This window comes from Amblyomma mixtum, chromosome 5 (genome assembly GCF_055824585.1).
Source record: "Amblyomma mixtum isolate Tamu chromosome 5, ASM5582458v1, whole genome shotgun sequence".
NCBI lineage: Eukaryota > Metazoa > Arthropoda > Arachnida > Ixodida > Ixodidae > Amblyomma > Amblyomma mixtum.
In genome coordinates this window covers 168396569-168421312 of record NC_143016.1, presented here as the reverse complement: position 1 = coordinate 168421312, position 24744 = coordinate 168396569, and the positions used below count along the sequence as shown (strand labels likewise).

General features: G+C 47.6%; 1 protein-coding gene across 1 annotated transcript in view; it reads left to right on the top strand.

Moving 5' to 3' along the window:
• The first annotated feature begins 256 nt into the window (after window positions 1–256).
• LOC149344623 (chitinase-like protein 4) overlaps window positions 257–24744 on the top strand; it is a 35879-nt gene continuing 11391 nt past the window's right edge. The window contains exons 1-8 of the mRNA XM_089542641.1: window positions 257–410; window positions 5646–5783; window positions 10111–10349; window positions 11611–11684; window positions 12015–12141; window positions 20115–20224; window positions 21330–21462; window positions 23614–23781. Coding sequence (XP_089398767.1) covers window positions 350–410; window positions 5646–5783; window positions 10111–10349; window positions 11611–11684; window positions 12015–12141; window positions 20115–20224; window positions 21330–21462; window positions 23614–23781 — 1050 coding nt within the window. The 5' untranslated portion in view covers window positions 257–349. The remainder of the gene's footprint in view (window positions 411–5645; window positions 5784–10110; window positions 10350–11610; window positions 11685–12014; window positions 12142–20114; window positions 20225–21329; window positions 21463–23613; window positions 23782–24744) is intronic.

Sequence of the window (24744 nt, the reverse complement as noted above, 5' to 3'; positions counted from 1 at the left end):
CGCACAGTCGGCCGCCGCCAGTCGCACCTTGAGCTCGCCCCAAGATTCCGCATCTCCAGTTCCTCCGGTCCGCTTTTTCCGCGGGGCTTCGGGGGCAACAGGCTTACGCGGGGACGCGCCTCGGGTGCGCTCGGCCGAGACGACCACGGCGACGTGCCAGACCACGCTGCATGGCTGCGTAGGCCGCGACAACTGCGAAGCGGCGATGCTGACCCTGCGCCGGGGCATCGCAGAGGTGGTCGGCCAGCGCTGGTACCGACGCACCGGCACTGCAGCGACGTCTGCGTGTGGCACGGAGTGACAGCCTGGTGGTCAGGCAAGAGCCGGAGTTTTGGAGCAGCCAGCAGTCATGGGTTCCACGGCAGCCGAGGTGGTGGCAAACTTCACCGCGGACCTGCTGGCCCAGTCCGGTGAGTGAGCGTGCTCCAAATTTCGCTGTGAGGTTTTGCGCCTTTGCCAGGCGTCCTTAAGGGTTGCCCGTCCATGCCTGAGTGAAGGGACGAAATAATTAAAGTTTCATCCTAGATCAGGCCGTTGACATTGCCCGGTTTAGCTCATTTTTACATTTGAGAGGACTCACTACGACATTGTGGTATGATTATAAGTTGGTGCGGCTATCTATATCAGACGACCGCAAAGGCGGCGTAGTTGCCATGTGTAGGAGACTTAGTTCTAATAATGCGGTTAATTACGACTCTGTGCCCAAGATATAAGAAAAAAATTTGCCGGTACTGCCTGCTGTAGCGCGACGGGGGTTTCTTACGCTGTGGAATTTTTTAGGGTCTACGGAATGAGTACTTGGATATGCTGCTTTTATTCTTGCATTTTTGATTCCTAGGTTACGAAGTAATCCTTCCATTGGAAGCACCCGTGTTCCTCAACCGTGGTCTCATAGCTGCGGCGACAGGCATCTATCTGTTTGTTAACGACTAGCTGCATACAATAGCAGGTTCTTAGGGAGCATGGACAACCGCGGGTACGTAAGTAATGACCTTGGGTCTAACGCAGCGGGCAAGCAAGTTTGTGGTTTCGAGTGTTTGCAGTTGTTTCCAAGTCCCGCTCTCTGAAGCATAAATGCGTCCTTTGTGGCCACAGGTCTCAACTTCCCTACTGTGCTCCTATGGTATAGTGCGTGCCCACATATAGATGTTTCTGGGCGTGCGGTTTTCTGCGCTCAGTTGCTCCTTCATAATCTGCTCTTGTGTGTTCGCTACTCAAATGAGGGTTGGTTTTGATCTCAAATCGGACCGCTCGGACAAAGTTGAGAGTGTGAAAGGAAGGTCTTCCTACGCTTTACCGTGAACATTTAGGGAAATGCGGGATGGTTTTGATCAAAATTTCTTGATCAAAGTAAAAAAACAATCAGCAGCCATATGCTGCAGTTGCCGCTAGCCTCGTTTCAACGCTGTCTACAACTTTAGATAACAATAACTCCTGTCTTCTTTTGAAAATCCTTGTTTGCAATAATCGAATGCCCAGTTTCTCAAGTGTGCGCTGCTGCATCGCTACATTTGCTAGGATATTACTGAAATGTATTCAAAGGTAATTCGCTACAACAGTTTCAGAGGGCATGGAACTGTTCGCGCAGCATACGCACTCTATGCAGTTGATAGCCGCGTGCAAAAACACGCTGGCTGGCATATATGTACATTGTAATGAACGTACCCCGGCTCGGTTTTTCTTGTCGGCAGCGCTTCAAGAAAGGAAACTCTTTAGACAAATAATGTTTACTTTCACAGACAACGCAGCAGCTTCTCTGTCCGCCGTCGTTTACGCGAAAGGAAGGACCCCGAAGTGAATGGAAATGGCGATGAGTGGCCCATAAAGCGCGTGTTCACGGATGTGTCTTACTTGTCGGACATTACAAGCAATGCAGCCACAAAGACCACCACAGAAACGAAAAATGCTATTTTGGCTTTGCATGTCGCATCAAGGACATGTTTGGTTTGGTTTATGGGGTTTAAGGTCCCAAAGCGACTAAGGCTATGCGAGACGCCGTAGTGGAGGGCTCCGGAAATTTCGACCACCTGGGGTTCTTTAACGTGCACTGAGATCGCACAGTACACGGGCCTCTAGAATTTCTCCTCCAAAGAAATTCTAGCCGCCGCGGCCGGGATCGAACCCGTGTCTTTCGGCTAAGCAGCCGAGCACCATAACCAGTGGGCCACCGCGGTGGCCATCAAGGACATGTAGGAGCAACTACAAGCGTATAGAAGCAAAAGGCCCGAGAACCTGAGACATCATGGCCATGATCTCTGCATTTCTAAGGTTATGTCACAACCTGTGCTTATCAGATACAAAACTTTCCAATGATTAACTATAGATAGACAGCTACAGGTAGACGACTTCCTAGCCATTTTTTCAGGAATCTGCACTCACTGAAACAAACATGCTTTCCTTCTCTCCTTTTGAGCCAGACCTTCAGACACCGATGTTAGCTCGTGCGGCCGATAACCTCGGTTATAAAACCTTGCTGTCTGCAAATGCAAGCTTTCTTCAATTGAAACATAGGATTTCTGCCAATGAGAAAAAATGGCAACGATTGAGCGTAAAGATGACAGTTTTCGTCCCCCAATAAATTGTGTGCACAATGCAGACAAGCAGACAAAGCATTTCATCCAGCGTAAGTGACGCTGCTCGCAGGACCAGACATCATAAGAAATTGTTAAAATGGTGTGAATGACTTGTTTACAAATTGCCGTTGACATGTCAGAACTGCTACATTGTTCAAAAACAAAGCTTTTTAAACGAAATGTTACAGGGAAACTGCGGACAGTTCCATCCATATGTTGTTCTCCGCAAAAATTAATTGTCTGGATTTTCTGGCTATCTCGACGTTTGACCGGCAACAAAACGCGTAATTAATGCCGAGAAAATGTGATTAAAGTATCTTTCCTCCAGTCGATTCAAGCTCGTGGCGTCCTTACCGAAAAGGGCGGGTTGGCACCGTTTTGGTGTCAATGACGGTGAAGCATAGCCTCTGAGATCGGCGTCTTAAAACCGCTGTCGACGCAGGCATTTTATTTGCGTGATCGACTGCTGGTGGCGACATCTGTATGTAATGGTTTGGTCTTTCTAGCTTATAAAAGCTCCGTTTTTGGTCAGAGTGGCCTTTTTGTGACTAGAATAACGCAGTACATTATCGATATTGGCCCACTTCTATTTGTATTCTTAGTCTCTTTAAGGCAGCATGATTATAACAGAGAAAGTAGGAAAACACGATAACTGGGCTGCCACTGTCACAAATGTCGGCCCTTCCGAGTTACAAAAATGTGAAGATGTTTCGGAAGCAAATGTCACATGACGCATGAGAATGCAGAAGTGGAGGAAGTAGCGCGAGCTGACGATTAATGTGTACGAGTTTGTAAAAAAGAATTCACTTATCTTTCATCGGGGATGAGAGATGCTGATGAAAAGAAACATCATCCACCATTCACTGCAGAAGCCCGCTGTAAGCTTGCTCATGGCAACTTCGGGTGCATACTGGTTCTTTGCATGATTAAACATCTTTAGAAAGCAAGCGTGCACTTTGCGCCCTTTAACTGTTTGAGATCCTTTTTGAAATCAAATCAAATAAGAATTTATTCGGTGCATGAGGGATGAGTATACGTACACATCAGTATAAAGGGATGGCCCCAGAGTCCGGATATTATAAGGGGACTTTCGATAACCTTACTAAACGTAATCAAACATAAACAAGCAGCAGCACAGGCAGGTACTTATACAACTGTAACAAAGCTAATATACAAGGAGAAACATTGCATGCCATGCAAACGAAACAACTTCGTCGAATATCTGAACGAGAAAAGAAAATACAGAACTAAAACAGCCGCCGTTACATATGATACTGCACGAAATGCTTACGATTCCCAACCAAATAGCTCAAATCCTTCTAATGTTTCGTTCTGTGCATTTGAACAAAAAAATGACAGGGAATGTTTATGTTTACAACATTCGATTCAGTATGAAAGCATGGGCTTTTTTTTTGGCAAAGACTGTTTACATTGATTTTACATGCATGAATAATTGCACTGAGGCACACATATGATCACAGATTCATTTTTCTGTCTTTTGTTTTCTTGCCGGACACGCAAAAGTCAATTTTTCTCGGGTCGAAACTTGCGATTAGTGCTACGCATGCAGACGCCGATGAGGAAGGAGCGCTTGCGCTAGGCACGCACACGCGCGTGTTCGCCAAATGCAGCCGGTACAGCCACCGATGACAGCGCCGCCCACCGGCAGGTAGCAGCCACATTAAAGCTGGTTATAAATATTCATTCAGAACGACGGCTTGACATCGCCGCTATGGCGCAGTGGATTAGAGGCACGTGTTGCGTTTGGAAGGTCGGCCGTTCGACTCCGCTCTCTGTACTGTAATTTTATTTTTTTATTTCATTTTTTTTTAATTTTTTCCCTTTTAGGTCGCAAATCGTGATGCTTAGTGGCATATAACGCCATTTAAGAGGATTTATTATCCCTTTTAGGTAAGCCGTTGTTTGAATCTTCAGTCACCGTGATCAATTCACCGTGGTTTCAAGCCTTGTGGCTGTACAGGCTGCAGTTGGCGAATACGCCGCACACGCAAGTGACACCCTGGCCAATTCCCCGCCATGGGTATGTGCCATTGAGCCTGAGGACATCATCATCATCAGTCAGCATAAACAAAGGAGGCGATTTCAGAGCGCTCAAATCCTAATGTTCAGAGCCTAGAAAAAATGGTCCCTCACGTGTACAAAGCCGGCCGAGTGCTAGCGCTCCGTCTGGCGGCACTGCACGTTGATAGTCGTCTTCTACGTAGCACTAATTCGGAGGTTCTGACCCGAGTGAAATAGTCTTTTCGTGTCCGCTAAAAAAAAAAAAGAAATTGAATCAGTCACCACGTGTGTGCCTCAGTTCAGTTTGGTTTTGTTGAGTTTAACGTCCCAAACCGACTCAGGCTATGAGGGACATCGCACAGTACGCAGGTCTGCGGCATTTCGCCTCCATCCAAATAGGACCGCCGCGGCCAGGATCGAACCCATTTCTTTCGGGTCAGCAGCCGAGCATCATAAACACTGAACCACCGTGGCGGTACCTCAGGTCAGCCATTCATGAATGTAAAATCAGTAAAAACAGTCTTCGAAAAAAAAAAAAAAAGCCGTGCTTTCGCAATGAATCAAAGGTTGCAAATATTCTCTGTCATTTTTGCTATCCTTTGAAAGTCTGGATTAGAGCATTTGTTCTAAAATTGACTCCTCCTTAAGAAGTCCTCTGGCTTGTTGAGACGCGAACAGTACGAGCGGATTGCGGCTTTGAATTGGTCCATTTGCAATAAAGTATCACCGAAGCTGAAAATTGTTTGTAAGTGCCCAGAAGTAAAAGCCAATTTAAATCACCTTTCACTTTTTCAAAGCTTTCCTGTCTTCACCTGACCAGTTTCAAACTGCGCCTTCAGAAATCTGAAACCCACTGGAACCTGCTCTCTACCTCATTTGGATTATATCGACTGCTCTCCTGAGTGACGGGGTGAATCTTACATTTCTTTCATTTTTTACTGGTCCCTTATAGGTTTGCCAAAGGCCTGCATAAACTAATTGTACAAATAAATGAGACAGCGAGTAGCAAGGTGAGGCACACGTGGTGGTGATCTCCCCTCTGAATCGCAGCCAACCCCCAGGCCATTCGTAACGTGGAGTACGCGGTCGGCACGATGACCATGCTGTTCCTGGCGGCCTACTACCGGGCCTACACCCAGCTCTACAGGCACTACAAGAAGAACATGGCAGACTACAGGCACCACCAAGGTATGCGCGCCACTCAGGGCATGGAGACCGCCCGCTTCACTACAGAGAGGGGGCCCGTTCCGTACACGTCTTCACAGCAGGGTTTGGGCGGCTTTGTGGAACTTCTGGAGACTCATGGAAGACATGCGTTCGCTTCCTCATCAAGTTACAGCCCACAAAACATTGCCTAAACCAGCTTTACGCGGCATGGCTAACTCAGTAGGAATTCATCTTCATCAGTACTGTCAGTGGGGGCGGTGACGGTAGTGTAAACTTACAGGCGGGTTTAGCCTTACAGTGGTCTGTCGGCAATTCCTTCGTCAGAGTCAGTGGTTTAAATAATTGGCTCTCTACCACTGACCCATAAGGACGGTGTTTCATAAAAACTTCAATAGTGATCGTGGCACTCATTGCCGTTAAGTTCGAGAACCCTCAGGGTACAAGACGAGAGAGATGTCATCCAAAGGAAAGTTCAGTCTCCTCAGATTTTCCAGGAGTGTCTCACGCTCAGCACAAAAACATGGACACGCTAAAGCGAAATGGTTCACATTACCCCCAGCATCATCGTGCACGCAAATAGGTGAGGTGGCGCGGCAAATCTTGTGCATCCATACCGGAGTATAGGCAGAGTTCGTATGCAGTGAATACAACAGAGTACATCGGTCGCGCGAGTGGGAGCGATGGCTGCTAATATATGACAGTTTCTGCCATCCAGGTCACGTGGGTTCCAACTTGTAACCGATTCCTTGTAAAAGGCCTTTAGTGTGGTGCACCTGGAAGCTTGACGAAATCAATGGGCAGGAACATTACTTTGCAGCGTGCGTTTATTACCGCTCAGGCCCATCAACATTAGCCGCTTCCCGAATGGTTCAGCTACCGTTGCACCTAGGCTATTTACACCTAGGCTGCACCTAGGCTTGCACCGTTGCACCTAGGCTAGGCTAGGTACTAGGCTATTTACCTACATTAAATCGAAGAAAGCGCGGAGTCGACAAGGTGCGACACCCTGCCTGCTGCGGTAGCTCAGCGGCTGGCGTCATTCCGTTCTCTCAGCGGTGCAGTACACCAACTTCCGGTAAAAGCTCATAGTAAAAGATTATAAATGAAGGACGGGCGAAGAAATTGGACGACAACAGGTGGGCAGCTAAGGTTTTTAAATACTAATACTAACTTTGACTCTGAGTGGAGGAAGATGACTGAGAAACTGACCAGTAAATATGCAGGAAAAGAAATAAAGAGCTTTAGGTGACAGGTAAAAACCGCAGAAGTTCAGAATTGGATTCGTTCAATGGAAAAGAAGCAAATTGTGGGACTATATAAAAATTGAGAAAGGCAAATCCATCAGGAAGGAATCGTTCTATGATAGCTCAAGGGGCAGTGCCCTACTGTTTGAAGCTAGGACGAGGTGTCTTAGAACGCGCAGATACGCAAAACAAATATAACAAAGAAGATGGCAGATGCGCGGTGTGTGGTAAATCTGTAGAAACAATTGAACACGTCATACTCGTACGTGATGGAATCCATCCGGATGTTGACTAAGTCACAGTCAGTCTCCCGGAAGCACTAGAGATTAGAGATAACAATCGTCGTGTAAATAAATCTGCGATGGAAGCTAGCAAAAAGCAATTGGAAGATTGATGGCTCAAAAGTATAGCGCTTAAGTAAGTTACAAATTCACAATTAAAGAAATTGCTAATTTATAGATAACACGGTTAAATTTGACGCATTGCTTAAAGCGATATCAATAAAAAAAGTCGAGCATGGTGGCAACTGCCACCACCTCGTTTCAAAAGGGGACGCTCCTCTGTTCCATTCATTCATCCATCCATCCTGGGGAACTGTACGGTTGAGAGAATGGGACCATGCTAGCAGAGCTGTATAGTTCTCCTGCTGCACTCGATCAAGTTAATCCAGCCACGGCGAACTCATGTAGATGGCGACAGAATCGATAAACAACCGGGTACGGATATTTAGGTGCACGTTAAAGGTCCTGTGAAATGTTTTTAAATGTGCCGATCAAATGTGTGCATTATGTAGAGTAAATGCTTTTGAGCGTGTATGCCGCGTACAAGTTATGAAATGTGAGCGGATATTTAGAAAAAAAAAATTTAAAAATTCCCATTACCCCGCCTCGAAGCGACCACCGGCGCCGGTCTTTAGTGCGAGTACTGCCTAGCGACATTTGCCCTCATGACATTAGCCATGAAGGGAGCTGTGATTGGCTCGCCAAAAAAGCAGCGACGCATCGAAAAACGTCGACTAAGGAGGGGTGGGAGTGGTCAGCTTGATGCAAGACATTTTCCCAAGCCATTCACCCCGGAAAAGCCTGGCACCAGGCCTGGAGAAATCTTGTACCCACCAGCAAATCACTGAGTCCTCGGAAGCACTGGGGGATCGAACCCAGCACCTCCTGAATGCTAGGTGGATGGCCTAAAATAAAAAGGGCTGTCCACCTGTATTCTTTTCTTTCAATGCAATAGCAGCAACTTTGGTGGGCCCACTGAGGTCATGTGACCTTGTGGCGTCAACCCAACCTTCCCGCCGGATTGGGAGTTAATTGACCACCGTAGCAAGTGGCAGGTAAATTAATGATTGGTCACGAGAGGCTGCTTGAGAAGAGCAACCTGGCCATCAGAAGCCCCACCATTGGCAGCACCTGCCTTCGCAGGGCGGTCGCACGTTGCTTAACTGCTGTACCATTGCACCAGGAGTTTGACGAGGACTCCCAGGGATCTGTGAATGTAAAGCAGCGAATGACCAATTACGCATATACGAACATTAAACCATTTAAGCTATCGCGTCATACCCTTAAGCCTGAGCTTAAGTGATCCCTACATTTTTTTTCTGGTTTTCTTCTTCGGTGTACTAGCTGAGAGAGAAAAGAAACGGAATCGTTTTTAACCGCTAATATCTGTGGTGCTACATAAGCTAAATAGCATTTATATGTGTTTTTTTGTGGGAGGATGATGGTTGATTGAGTATCGATGACACTCGCTTTTCTTAACCTCGGTGCAGACCGCTGCAAGGACCCTTTAAAAAAACTGACCGTAGTCCCTCTACTGCAACAGCGTTCGTAGTTCGGGCGTGGCGTCATTAAATAATAATTTATTATTTTTAACGTGTTCAGAGGTACTCCGACTGTCCGTTACTAACTTTAACTATTGAGCAGACAAGGGAATGGGAAAGAGGGGCTCGTTACGACATACATGACAGGAGCCAACGATCAACGAAACCAAGGAGCCTAGGTTTTTCTTTTAAATTTGTGGTGTTAATGAATGGGAGATGAATAAAGTGATTGTATTTAAAGATAACTTAGTAGACAGAAGAAGAAAAAACAACCACATGTCACCGATGGGATCCGAACACACGACCTCCTAATATCGCATCCGGTGCTCTACCAACTGAGCTATAGCGACGGCTATCCAATCGTCTGCTTTCGGGGCCGTTTATGTGTAGTGAAGCCGAACCTTGAGAGTGTTCGCCCTCGTCCCTAGCGGCGGGCGTAGTACGTTCTGTATTACCGCAATTGTGACGTGGAATGCCATCGAACGGTGAGGGCAGAAGCTGTGCGAGAACCATCTTATGCTACTTACGGCATCAAGACTGCCGCATTCGAGGCCCTCGTCAGCGATTGAGCGGGCGAGAGAAGCGAAAGGAGGAGCTCGGTACGACATTCACGACGGAAGCCAACAAACACCGAAACCAAGGAGCATGCGGAGATGTTTTTTTTTATTTGTGGCGTTCATCAGTGGGAGGGTATTATAATAGAGGGATTATTTTTAAAGATAACTGAGTAGAAAGGACAAAAACAACTACATGCCGGCGGTGAGATCTGAACCCACGACCTCTGAATTTCGGATCCCACCGATAGCATGTGGTGATTTTTCGTTCTGCTTTCTAATTAGTTATCTTTAAAAATAATCACTTTGTTAATCTGCCAATAATGAACGCCACAAAAAAAAAAAGAAAACGTCCCCTGTGCTCTATAGTTTCCGTGACTACTGGCTTCCGTCAAGTATTCATAGTTAATAAGCGCGAAAAAGACGAACACGGCAGAGACTTTTGCCATGAATACGTACCAAGTAGCCCAATTTCTCATTAATTTCTCACCAATTTCTGTCATGTAACCTTGAACTATGTATTCAGGGGCAAGTCGATTACTTTGCATCAAAATCTTTGTTAGTAAACGTGCATTCATTTAATTTCGTTGCGCAGGCTATCGAAATAAACGCGTTCCTGTGCGGTGCTACCATCGAATCGTTTTGCTCCGAAAACGTCAGTGGCCGACACTGCAAGCGATTATCGACATGACATGACTCTGTACGTGTGCCAACCCGACTTTCCGCAGACAGAAAGCACCGTTACTACGAGATGAAGCGCGTCTGCTACTTCCTGCTGCCGCGTGAAGATGGCGCTGCCCCGCACTGGGTGGATTCGCGGCCGCAGCTGAGTCCCGATGCTCTGAACGACACACTCTGCACGCACGTTCTGGTGGGTGCGCTGGTCGTGTCACGGGACGGACGCCTGGCCACGCGGCACCCGGATCACGAAGACGTCATCGCCAAGTTGGCGGACACCAAGCTGAAGGTGAGCGATGCGAAGCGGCCTTTCAAATAACACGAGCGCAGCAGCAGGTGGGGTTTCCCGTCCTGAGGTGGTTCTTTTAGGCAACAGATCCGAACAAAGAATAAATTCGTCTTACTCACTGCTGATATCAATTTCTCTGAGCTGAAAAATAAAATCGTTCCTTGCCCGAAGTCCTTGCTGCTATGTTAGGCTTGGAAGTAATTGAACGCCACTCGTATACAAGTTCGTCCTGGACGGCTCCCAACCTGTCCGTGCAACAGCGCGAGAACATTTTAATGCGAAAGGATTCCTTGCCTCATGAGTGGCGTGTACAGGAGTTATCGGTAGAGCGTGTCGGCAGAGCGCGTCATCAGCGCGTGTCCCCACGAACTGTTAATCATCCATTATAATGGTAATTAATAGAATAGACTAAATAAATGTGCATTTACAATGAATAAAGAATTTAGTCACTGAAATGATTAATTAACTGACCAAATAATCAATTGGTCGAAGTAATTGGTTGAATTAAGCTGTTACTCCACTAATAAATTGACAATTTAACCAAATTTACGAACTAGCTAATTGACGAATTAATTAAGTAACCAATTAAATTCCCTCGCATTCAACTAAGCCACCATATCAGTCAATGAATAGGACAATGAATTATTTCTACTAATTAATCAGTTAATTAAATTACAGGATTACTTCACACATTCGTCAGTAATTTGATCGAAGTAGTAAATTGCTTAATTACTAAATATTCAATTAACCAATTAATCGATAAAATTGCAAGCAACCAGGTGATTAATAATAATACTTTGCTGCACCTAATAATCGCTCTAGCAACGGGACCCACGTTTTCGGATGTGGTAGAATCGAAGTTAGAGCGAAAACACGACTTAGAAACGGCAAAGTCACAAAGAAACGAACACGCAGTAACGTCACCGGTAGAAGCGAGAGAAATGCTTTCCCATTACTGCACGTAAGCAGACTTAACTGCTCCCCTGGAATTTTTCAAGCAAGCGTATTAAGAGCTTTTTCGCTGCCGTGGTTCGTCACCGCTCTGTGAAGGACGCCTCGTCCAGTACTCATGGGCAGCGTGTGACTTGCCCTCGTCAGCAGCAGCTGCAGCGCAGATTACCTGGACTAGACGCCACAAGGGTGTCGCCACAGTCTTCTCGAATCACTGCTCGGGCAGCGCCCGCTAGTAGCCGTCGCGGTAGCGGTGACGGTAATCCGCCAAATGCGGTGTGCAGCGTTCTCCTACACGCGTCCTGCGCAGGTGCTGCTATCCGTGGGTGCCCATGGACCCGCAGCTTTTTCACACGTTGTTGCCTACAGGTGGACCAGGCTCAAGTAAGTACCACAGCTCACAAGAACGACAGACCTTGATGTGCGAGCCAACAGCCGTTCTTGCGAACCATAGCGCTCGTGAACGTCTCTGTGTCTCTTACTTCGTCTCTTGTCCGTTTTTTTTTTGCTCTGAATTCTATTTAACACGCTTCACCAACTAGCCCGTCCGCTTGCTCTCCTGAGCCGTTCTTTAACCTGCTTCATTTATTGCTGAGCCTCTAGGAGAGTTCGCAACAATACGGGGAAGATTGAAAACTGTCCCAAGACGGCTGTAAATGACGGCTTTGGGTTCTACGAGCAGCAGCCTCTTCCTTCCTTTCTTCTCGTAACCAGGTTCATCCGCTCCGCGATGCGCATGGTCCGCCGGTTCCACCTGAGCGGCATCGACTTCGACTGGGAGTTTCCAGGATGGCTCAGTGGACACGTCGGTGACCGGTACCTCTTCAGGCTGCTACTACAGGTGTGCGCGCGCCTTGTGTGCGCGAAATCATCGTCCTTCCTCGAGGATAGGCGTAACTCGGAAAAGTCGTGCCGATACCAAATAACCGCAGTCTGTGTTTGGGTTCAGGACTGGAGAATAGGAAAAGGAAGATAAAACCTTCACAACTGGGCTCACGAAGTATAACGAGGTCAGGCCAGTAAAAAAAAAAAAAAAGCTGAACAAGGCAGGGCAAAGCATTAAGTCCTAAAGTAAGAATGAATTAAGGGCGGAAGTAAACAAGTGGAAAGGGAAGACACAGAACAAAATATTCCCGCATGCGGAATCGCCCACTGGAGAACGCCGAGCATGACAGCCCCAGTAAAAACAACCACAAACAACTAACACTGATAGTATACGCAGAAACAGTTTTCTGAATTTCAGATTTCTCAACATTTCAGATTCAGAGTTCTGAATGGAGAGAAATTAAGGCGTTTTTCTTTAACGCTAATCTTGAGTACGTTATAGAAAATAAGCAACCGATTGCAATTACTTGACGTGAAATGTAACTGATTACAGGGGTCGATTACAACCCTAGAAAAGTAACGGAATAACTACCGAAAAGTAATCGATTGCTGCTACGTTATTTGCCTTCGAACTTTTTTTGCAGTTACACAGATATTTACTCATACTACAATAAACTACTGCGGCTTAATCGCTTGACATCTCGTTACACGTTAATTGTCAGTAGGAGTTGGTTTTCAAAGTTGTCGCAAGTTTTCCTAAGTTTGCTTGTGACGAGACCGGCAGATACACTGAACAGTCTCTCATTGTTTACGCTAGAGGGAAGGGTGGTGTTATAACGCACGAACAACTTGCGCACCAGCTCGAAGTTGCTTGCACATGCCAGCCACTGTGGCTTGCATGCCCGGTAGCTTGTACCATAAGAGGGAGCTAACTGCTCATGAGGAGGTGCACTATCGTGCTGAGCTTACTTTTTTTTTTTTTGTAGTGCGGTTGGAAAATGAAAAGTTATCAGCGAGGACAAAAAGTAACTGCGCAAAAGGACGGGGCAAGAGAAAGAGAACCACACGGGACAAACGTGTTTGTCCCGTTTGTCCCGTGTCCCGCGTTTGTCCCGTGTGGTTCTCTTTCTCTTGTCCCGTCCTTTTGCGCAGTTACTTTTTGTGCTCATAATGTCATACCAACAAGCCCCTCACCGCACTCTTCTAGATATCAGCGAGGGTTTCGCCTAATACTGCAAAAAAATATTAATGTTAACTGAATAATGCCATCAGTTTACCACCGCGATTGAGCTGCTGGTTGGTGCGTTATGACATGCGAGAATTTTTTTAGCCTTGCTACCATGCCCTGTAATGTGCTAAAGAGGAAGTTCTCTTTGGGTTTTGTTTTACGGCCGATACTTAAGTTTTGAAGGCAACTTTGTAAGTAGCTTAGCTAGAGCAGGCAGATTAAAGCCTGGTGGAGCGGCAGTCTTTTTTTGTTGTTGTTGTTGTTGAATAGTCTGTTGATATGGGCATTGTACCATGGCGCATTCGAGTTAGACTGGATGGTGCTTACTGGTATATAATTCTTCCTTAAAGGGCAAATGCATCACCTTTTGAGATTTTCGTGATAATCAAGGATTCAAAACCATATAGGCTGTAGGCAAAGCATGCCAAGTACTTTTGCACCAGCATTCAAAATAGTGACGTAATCGAGGAGTAAATTTTGCGCTTCTCAGTGCAACGAAAGAGGGCGGAAAGTTTAATGTGACGTCACGGAAGGGATGATTTCAAATTACCGCTGTCGTCAACCACACCCTGCTTTGCCTCGTTGGACGCTGTAAAACGACGCTCGGAGGGATTTGCCTACGGTGGCGTTGGTTTTTTACCTTCAAAGCAGGCGTTTATGCGTTGGAAATGTGCCGATACCTTCGATGACGTCATCATGCGCCCCCCACTAGGCGTTGTGCGCTGCGGAGAAGCTTGAAGAGAGTCGTGATTTTAATCGCCGATTAGGTCACTATTTCAAACGCTATCCCGAAAGACTGCATGCTTTACCTGCAAGTTTCACACATTCGACCCCTTTAAGCTCGTTGGTTTCTAAAACATATGCAGTTTCCCTTGCATATGCGCATATAAGGTGTCCACCGCAGCTGAAAAGATATCCAGATCCGACCCGATAGGGCGGGCAATAATGTTTGTGGGAAAACTTTCAATAACTTCAATAACTTTCAATAACCAACGAACCTCTACACCACAAACTTAATGTGAAATTTGAGAACACCTTTATAAGACAAGTTCAGGCACAAAAATTTCTCTGGCTTTGGTTTCAGGAAGACTTGAGCTGGTCTGTACACGTAAGAAACCGAAGTGTAGAACTTGCCAGCACAGTTGGATGTCTTTATAAAATATCTGCGCTCATATCTCTCTGGCTAAAAAAGAATATTTATTACTTTTTTATTCCAAACTAACCTACAGCTTAGTGGTTTGGGGCACTACTACATGATACAGTTATACTAAGCTGATTACTTTACAGAAGAAAATCCTGCGCTGCTTCGAATCTTATCGTGGCATTGCACAGGACTTAAGAACCGCTCCTCTATTCAAGAAACACGGCATCCTAAAGGCAGACCAGTTATATTATTTAAAAGCACTGGAAGTAATGTACCAGAGGAAACTGTACGGAATTATTGCCTCGGAAACGCTGAGTACCTTTTTAGTCACCGAAAACACCGTACACCAAATATCCGAACAAATTATGGAAGGCAAATAATGGCGTATCAAATACCTGCCATCTTAAACAAATTTGAAGGCAAGCTAAACATTGAATGCAAATTGAAAGCATTTAAATGCCAACTTAGGGAGCTATTGTTATGTTGTCAGATTAAGTACAGTCATAATTGAACACTGTTTTTCATGTTTTCCTGTCGTCTCACAAAAGAAACACAAAACTCTGTATAACTCAAAACGACTCTATAAATTGTTTTTATCCTATTTTTGCGTCGTTCCAAACCATATTATGCAGTTTCACTGAGAATTTAAAAAGTGCATTATGTATTTTTGTCTGATTTTGTGCAGCAGCTATTTGTGCAGATTTATTCATGTAATTTGTGTAACGTCCTATTATGTGTGACTTGTTTGTGTGTGCAACAGTATATGTAGTAGTAGTAGTAAAAGACTTTTATTCGACCAAAATTTATAGGCCGAGCATTTCGACCGCCTGGGCGACCAGAAGCCGCTGTTCTTCTTCCCCTTCAGCGCCAAGCCAGTCGAGCCAGGTGGTGATGGATAGAGAGGGTGGGGGTAAGGAACCCGACTGCTGAGCAGCCGGGCAATAGAAGAGGCAATGGGCCAGGTCCGCATAGATACAGGGGCAGTTGGGACAGGAAGGGTCCGATCGATAGCGATAGAGGAAGAGGCGGGACGGGGTGATAACTGCATTCATCTGAATGTGCCGAAGAAGGCGAGACTCCGGCACCGTGAGTGATGGATGAGGGGGAGGGTAAAGGCGTTTGTCGAGGCGGAGCTCAAGGTAGACCTCTTTTATGGTGCGGCGAAGGGTGAGTCTCCCACCGTCCTCCGAGGGCTTGGGCCAGGGGATCAACGGTGCCCGGAAAAGTGTGTCGCGGGCGAGCTGATGGGCCAGCTCATTGCCGTCAATCCCTGAATGCCCAGGGACCCAGCGGAGGAAAACGATGGAAGGCTGCAGTGCGGAGACCGCTCGTTCGACCTCCTGTTGGAGAGAAGGGGTCAGGGTGCGTTTCTGTATGTGGTGTATAGCGGCTTGTGAGTCTGAATAGACTGTGTACTCTTGGAGAGAGGGAAGGAGGGCAAATGACTGGAGGGCATGCGCAATGGCGAGAACCTCGAGGGACAATGCGTCTGGAGGGTGTAGATACGGCCCGCTGGTGTGGGTTTCAGGAGCAGGGAGGTGTGGATGGTACAGGGCGTAGCCGCAGGAACCTCGAGGAGCCACGAAAGAGGCATCCGTGTAAGCTACACCCTGGGTATCAAAGAGAGGGGAATGGTGCTGCGCGGCCGCATGACGACGTCCGGCGTGCAGGACGGGGGACATGTTGGTCGGGAGGGGAAGGATACGAAGATTGGGGGCGGGGGTGGGAATAGGAGAGGTAAACGGGGAGATTGGAATGGGCGAGATACCCGCTTGAGTCAATAACCACTGACCCTGACGGGTAAGGGAAAGCCGGGCAAGCTGCGAGTCACGATGGAGACTGAGAAGAGAACGAAGAGGATGGAAGAGGCCTGTGGCAAAGAGCTTAGTGGTAGAGGTAGTGATAGGGAGGTTGAGAGCTGCCTTGTAGAGGCCCACAAGGGCAGTCTCGAGAGCGTTAAGTTGAGTCTGAGTGAAGGAAGCGTAGGGTGCAAAGTACAAGACCTTGTTGAGGGCCAGCGCGTGGGCAACTCGGCACGCGTGAGCCTCGTGGAGACCTGAGCGTCGAGTGACCACGCGCCGCAGGAGGTGAGTTACAGAGTGGCAGGTGGTGACAGCGCGGTGGAGGGCTTGCACATTCTTAGTCGCATGCAAAGGGAAGACAAGAACTTTGCACTGTGTGACGACAGGAATGGGAGAGCCAGAAAGGTGGAGAGAGACGAAGTGGTTGTGTGAGCGCTGGTAGGAGGAATGGTTGAGAAGGAGAAGCTCGGATTTCTCAGGAGCAGGAGAGAGGCCAGCGGTGGTGAGAAAGGAGTCGATGAGATCTAGGCCACGTTGCAGGGTGTCCTGTACGTGACCGGGAGAGCCAGATGAACACCAGAGTGTGATGTCATCGGCGTAAAATATATGATGCAGGTCGGGAATTTCAGCTAGCTGGGAGGCGAGAGGGGCCATAGCGAGATTGAAAAGGGTAGGAGAGAGAACAGCACCTTGAGGAGTGCCACGGGTGGGGTGGTGTGGGTTAGACAAGTGGGTATCTACTCGAAAGCGAGCCACACGTTTAGAGAGGAATGAGCGGATATAGGAGTACATGCGGGAGCCACAATCCAAAGAGGCGAGTTGAGAAAGGATGTGATCGTGGCAAACACCGTCAAAGGCCTTGCGAACATCGACGGTTACAAGTGCGTAAATTTGAGTGGGTGTAGGGGACAGAAACGTTTGCTGGAGAATCAGAAACATGTCCTGTGCACAGACGCGGCGTCGGAAGCCAATGAGAGAATGGGGGAAGAACTCCCGTGCCTCAAGAAAATCAGAGAGGCGAGTCAGAGCCATTCGCTCAAGGGTCTTACCAACGCACGACGTCAGGGAGATTGGGGGGAGGTTAGAGAGAGAGGGAGGTTTGCCCGGCTTTGGAATCATAGAAATAAGGGAGGATGTCCAGGAGCTCGGCAAGCAGCCGCTCTGCCAGGCCTCATTGTAGGTTTGGAGGAGGAATTCTTTGGCGCAGTCGGGAAGGTTACGAAGTGTGGTGTATGTAATGGCATCCTCACCGGGAGACGAGCGTGTAGCATTAGCAGCCAGAGCAGATTCGAGCTCCCGGAGAGTGAAGCATTGGTCCAGATCGGGGTTAGGTCCACCTGAGTACACCGGGTAGGAGGGTGCCAGAGGGGGCGGGAGGTAGAGAGAGGCGAGTTGATCAAAAACTTCGTAGGGAGTCCCCTGAGTAAGGGCTTTAGCTAGAGTGGGAGCAAGGGCAGGCTTAGTGCCAAGGAGGGATTTAAAGAGAGACCATGCGGATCGCGAGTGCAAAGAAGAATCAAGGCCATCACAAAGAGCACTCCAACGAGAGTGCTCGAGGGAGGCGCAGTGGGCGACGATCTCGGCCCGCAGAGCAGTGATCCGGGAGGAAAGTTGGGCATTGTGTGGTTGGGAGCGAAAGGAGCGTTGAAGACGTTTACGGCGACGCCATAAACGGAGAAGGTGAGGATCTGGGTCTTGGATTGGGTAACGAGAGCGAACGCGACGGCTACTGGACGTGAGCGCTGCAGAGATGCGCTACGTCCAGTCGTCGTAGGATTGAAAGGAGTCGGAGGCGAGATTAGTGCGAAAAGCATGCCAGTCAGTGTGAATAACCGGATGACAGCGAGGGATGTGGGAAAGAGAGGTGGTGATATGGATGAGAAAGTGGTCACTTAGAAGAGTTTCGGCTGTCACCTGCCAGTGAAAGGAAAGTGAACCCCGAGAGAAAGTGAGGTCGGGTGTCGTGGGGCGTTGTGAGGCAGTGCCCGCTCGAGTAGGAGAGCCAGGAGTATTAAGAAGGGTGAGGTGGCGTTCCTGGGACAGACAATGGAGGAGGCAGTATATGCAATACGTTTATGTACAAGTGTCAAATGTTGCGTTTTTTTACCTTTTGTGATTACAGCTGGGAGGTACACTTGATTCTTTTGTTTCTAAGATTCGTATTGTATCTGTACCGCTGTGAACTGTGTAGAGTCAGAGGCCTCGTCAGGCAGCACGAGACTTCAGCTTCTGTCCCAGCATCAGGCTCTGTGTTTCGTCTGATGCTGAAATAAATAAAGAAAGGAAGAGATGCCACACCGAGCAAAAAGGAAGACACACAGTTCATTGTTAATTACTAGTAACCGACTGTCTTCTATTCGCGTCCTATCTTTTTGCTTTTTAGTTTTACGAGTTCCGAGTCGAGAAGAAAGTAATTAGCAAATCATCACTAGTACGCATCAGGTATGTGATGTCAGATAAAATATTTCATCCGGGGTCAGGATGAAACAAAGAGTATAAACGCGCGATGATCTATTCGGTTCCGGAATTAGTTGTGATATCGTGAAGAGAGAGGACAACTTAGGATGTTCATTGGATTGAACTGAGAAAGACACCACAAGGCGTAAATGATTAGTGTTCCATGTTGTGTTCATAAAATTGAAATATCCGTGTAAAAGTATAAAGGGGGGGGGATGTCTTGCAATTCACGTTGAAATAGCCATGGAGTTCACCGATAAGATGGTCGAGGTAGACGGGGATCGGCAGCATGCACTTACAGTGTTAATTTTCATTTACCATCGTTAGCGACACCCAGACAGTTTCAAGATCTTCGATATTATCTGTTCTCAGTCTGTGCATGAATGAGTGTTTTGTTAATGCCACTATTATGGCAAATCTCGAGTTTCGGGAGCATGACGAAGCTTCATGTACAAACATACTAATTCATTCTCTGTCACCAGCCGGTGATGGAAGGAGTTACAGCTTATGGGCTGCTGCGTTAACTGCAACACTTAGGTCGTCGACCTTTTATTTATTTATTTATTTATTTATTAGAGATACTATCAGTCCGGTCAGGACCAAGATAGGAGTGATACAAGGTACAGATTACAAAGGCGGAACACGACAAACAAAACACCAGCACCATCCAGTCGGTGCCAAGTTCTAACATATCAAAAAATGGAACTGACCTCTAAGCAACAAATAAAAATGCGCAAAAATATCGCTGCAACGAAACAGAAAACAATGTGAAAACACCATGCCCAACACAAATGCAAGGCGCATTATATCAGGCACTATACCAACCAATCACGAACTCCAGCAGAGAACACATCCACACCCGATGCGAGCACCACATTCTCTGGCAGTCTGTTCCATTCTCTCGCTGTGGACAGGAAGAAGGAATGCTTGTAGCAGTGCTTAGAAAACTTTTGTTCTTTTACGTGTCTGCAATGTTTACCCCGAGTGATACGTGAAGTAGTTTCGCTTATGTATTGCTGCTTATCGATATGTACCATGTTGTTCATAATCTTATAGAAAAGAATGAGTCTCTTTTGTAGGTTTGTAGGTGAAATATTGTAGGTTAATATCCCTTAAAATTAGCGAAGTCATGAAGAAAAGCAGGTTTTCAGGTCTGCAATAAGCACTGGACAGTGCCAGCCGTTCTTGCAGCACAAGTTCCAACTCGCGTCTGTCGAGGCACAGACCAAGAGGAGAGCGTGCATCGTGGCACTTCACATCGCGCATGTATTGATATCTGAACGACGTGCTCCTTAGTCGTCGTGTAAGTCGACGTTGCCAACGGGTTCGTTCGCCTGGCCGTTTGCGTACTTGCGCAGGACTTCCGGACTTACATGAGCGAGACGAAGAAGGAGTTCCTCCTGACGGCCAGCGTGTCCGCCATGCCTGCGATCATGCTGAATGCGTACGACGTCCGGGGGCTCGCCAAGTACGTGCCCATCTCATTCGGTAGCAGTGCATTCCCCAACTGCGTTTGACTGGCTGCACGCGGGTGGTCCAGCCAGTTCTTTACCCGCGGTGAAAGCATAAAGCAAAAACAGAAGGCACCGATCTCCAGCGAAGTGCGGACAGTAGTTAACGAGGCGTGTTATTTTCTGTTCTAAATGTATTCACATGTCCGAGCAGAAATCAAGAAACATTGTGCGACTATGCGCAACCATAGCACTGGTGCCTACAAGCTTGCATATAGACAGTCAATGTGCAGGCTGGCATAGCTAGCGTCAATTGTTTATGTGCGCGCCTCAGTAGTCTATCGCTAAAAACGCACCAGTGGTGGAACCGGGTCGAAAATAAGACAACAGCCCATTACCAATTCTTTTTCGTCCGTATTCTTTTTCTCCGCTCGACGTAGGCTCACGAGAAGTTACGTCCCCACGATCCGTCCTGAGCAGCCACCCAAATAGGCTGATGCTAAGATAACAAAACCAGAGGAATATAACCGTTATATTATATCGGTCATGGCCAGCCTTACACCAGATAACGAGTTACGTACATCGTTCATTCAAGAACCCCTGTTTACATTTAGTAGCCACGGTGAGACAACACCAGCCAAAGAACTGAGAACACAAAACGGATTCCTTTACCAAAAAATCCCCCACTTAGATCGAGGAATCCCTAATCGAGGCCCCTTTTCTCTGCAGGCGTTAGAAAACTTCGGCAATGGGAAAGAATAAGCCAGTTTCGGTTTTTAAGATTCGCTGAAACTAAAAATTCTCTTTTGCAAAAACTTTACTCCTCAATTTTCCTGGTGCAGAGAAAATTCCTCGAATAGAGCACCACTGCTATAGATTTCAACCATGGCATGGTAACTGGACTCAGAGGCGGCAAAGGCAAAGGCCGGGTATTCAGTTTGAAGAGCCTGCTCCAAGACAGCTATATCTGGCCATTACATGGCTCCTGTTCTGCAGAGGACCTAATGTTGCCAATAATGCTGTCCTTGGTGATCAATTAAATGGTAATGGTTCGGCGGTGTGCTTGTGTTCAAGGGTGTAAAATAGTAGTCCCAGAAGAACACGTTCAATATCGCATCGCAGGCACCTTGACTTCATCAATCTCATGGCCTACGACCTGGACTTCTTTCACCGGCGGCGCCCACACACCAGCCATCACAGTCCACTTTTCCCAAAGCTTCTGAGCAAGCACAAGGAGGAGACTACATACAGCGTGGTGAGTATAGAGGATGAGAAGCCAAAGCTGTGAGTCTGAGCACGATTAAACTGCGCTTAAAGCATGCGGATAGCAGTCTGAAAAATGGCGCGCAAATACGTTTATGCACTCATCGGCACTGTCTAGGGCACTGTGTTGGCGTGCTCACCATTGGCCTTTGTGCTCGGGGATCTTCTTTTGTGGGCTCATGATAAGTGCGCTGAAGAAGTTTCTCTTCCCACTAGTAGCAGTTTTGTGCGCACTCCGTTCGCTATCACTCTAGCGAACAGTGACGCGACACGCCGGCTAGCCGTGTCATGTTGCTCGCTTCATGGATTAATTGCCTGCCACGCCGAACCGCTTGCATTGCGCTTACGCATGACATTAAGCTAAATGCGGAACTTCGTTCAGTTTTTCTTTTGCAAATAGAACTACTGCGCATAAGTGCTCTTTACGGCGATCCACTCAGGCGCTAACTATAGCTTATATACTAGCCATCATATGCATTTAAGGCTGAAGAGACCGTGGGAGCTGAAAATTGTGCATACTTCTTGAGGTCACGGGGCCGCCGGTTCATTACTTGCTCGCCATGGTCTCAATTCGACGATGCCGAAAAAAATTGGCGTAGTGTATTATTGGAATACCCCAATGGGAATTCAGTTCTATATGAAGTATAATTACTCATTAGCATCCTTGTGAACGCAGCGACCAATTATAGCTCTCCCAACGCTCAAGTATAACGTTTCCTTGAGTTATAAGCGCCCATACTTCCTTTTCCGGGCTATAATTCAGTTCTAAATAAACACGTCGCTAAAGATAAAGTTGAAAGCCGCCGCCGCGGCGACTCAGTGGTTATGGCGCTCGGCTGCTGAGCCGAACGACGTGGGTTCGATCCCGGCCGCGGGTGTCGCATTGTTATGAAGGCGAAATGCTAGAGGCCCATGTATTTTGCGATTTCAATGAAGGTTAATTAACCCAGGTGGTCGAAATTATCCGGAGCCCTCCACTACGGCGTCCCACATAGCCTGAGTCGCTTTGGGACGTTAAACCCCATAAAACGATAACGATGTAATTTCAAACAAAAATAGTTTTGGCGAAACATAAAGCTGGTTGATTTGAAAATTCTTCATGATGGTAAGCAGGCGCAAACATCCCAAGGATGCAAAAAGAAAAGACAGGGCTCGCGGTGTTCTTGCAATTGCTTTATTGTTTAATCGTGGCTTCGGTCCAGCGTGTCAAAATCTTTCACAGATGTTCTAAGCGATAGCTTGGATGCACAAGTACACAGACTGGGAGTCGCACTGTTTCCATAGGCCGTTATTGACCAGTGATGTGCAAACTTATCTCAGGGAGCGAAGGGCGGTATCTTCCAGACGAAGGCATCTTCCACCGAAGCGCGAACAGGTGACGAAACGAAGGCATTTAGTGTTGTTCCGCGCGTGCATTGTTTGTCGCGCGGATTAAGGAATGTCGCCAAGAGTCGGCGTTGCCCCATCCGCTCCCCTAAGAGAAAGAGCTGATTATACAGGGCGATGGCTGAGCGGAGGGCGGAAAACATGGGTCGCATCACCCGCACTTGCAAAATAAATCACAAAGTGAAGGTAGTAAGTAGTCAGTCCGGTGCTGTTCACAAGATACCCCTGAAATGCGGACATTCGCACATGTGACTGATATGACATTGTTTTAATGTTCGCATCAGAGAGCATAAACACACTATGGCCAACGGGACTTCGTCATTCCTTAGTGACCACTGTCGTAGCAAAGGCCCATATTCGACGAAACTAGATGTCTTGTATCGCCATTTGCAACGGCATACAAGGAATGGGATAGAGGCATTTTATATCGGCTCGCATATGCTACATGCAAGCAAGCTTTCACTAGCGCTCTCAGGGTAGGAAATAGGCTATCTGCGGAGATTTTAACAGTCATGGTTTTTTGAGATGTAGTCGTCCTTTCGGAGGTTTTTGTGTTTTTGTTTTCGCAGAGTGTATAAGTTTTCGTTCCTTTTCCTAATACGCCAGTTGTGAGAACGGGGCGAGTCTTGCCTTTCCGCCCTGTGTCTGCGTGTAGTTTGCTCGTACTTACCACCGTAAGAAGCAGCTTTGTTCCCCCGTTTCTGCCACGTGTGAAACGACGTCGGGCACCGACTGCTGCTTTTCCCTTTTGGCGCAGACGTCGGCGGTGGACCACTGGGCCGAGCTGGGCATGCCTCACGAGAAGATGGTGCTGGGCATCCCACTCTACGCCCGCACCTACCGCCTCGCGCACCCTACCCACCACGGCTGGGGCAGCAAGGCACTGGGGCCGGGACCGGGCCACGGCATCCTGCCCTACAACCAGGTGCGTGGGCCGTAGCATTGCGGATAGAAGACAACCCCAAATGCCTCCTGTTGTAACGGCCGAATGTGTCGCAATCTTGTGTACAAGTGCACTGCCTCCAGTGATCCCGGGATTAGACTGGAAAGCCGCTGCTTCTGTTGGGTCGATGGGGGATGGCGTATTACTGCAGAAAGTTGGGTCGTCATGACACTGACGACCATTTCAGAATAGGAACTGTTTCTTTGAGACTGGGTGATCCTTTTTTTTATCGCGATAGCGTTAAGGTTCTCGTTAAATGATGATGATGATGTCCTCAGGCTTAATATTCTGCAGCAAATCCGGCGTCGTCGTCGTCGTCGTCATCGGCGTCGGCGTTGTGAGCGAAAAATCCCCGGAGAATCAATCTAAGTGGGCCGTCTAAGTTACGTGACCATTGTGGCGTCATCAGAACATCCCATCCCGATCCACTGTGGTAGTTAAATTAATGACTGCTCGCGAGAGGCTGCTTGGGAAGAGCAACATCGGTCGCGCATGTTCTACAGGTGGCAGCACCTGCCATCGCAGGGCAGTGGCGCATCGCTTAACCGCTGCACTTCTGCGCCAGGAGAGCTATGAGGACTCGCAAGGATCTATGAATGTAAAGTAGAGAATGACCAATCCGGCACATAAGCGCATTAACCCATTAAAGCTATCGCGTCATACCCTTAAGACGGAGCTTTCGTGTCCCATTCAATTATGGACGAACCACGTATGTGATTGTCCGAAATGGCGGTGCTCGCCTTGCTGTGTGCGTCCTATGACCGCATGATATCGTCATCCTATTTTTTTTGCCATCGCTGCGATTTTCTGTACCAGGTGCGAGTAGACGCACTAACACACGCCACCGGCTTTTCTCGCAATTGAGCTAGTAGTGCTTTCTCATTCATAACTGCCCTAGGTACTACGTGATTTGCTGGTTGTGATGTATAGACATGCCGGACAGGC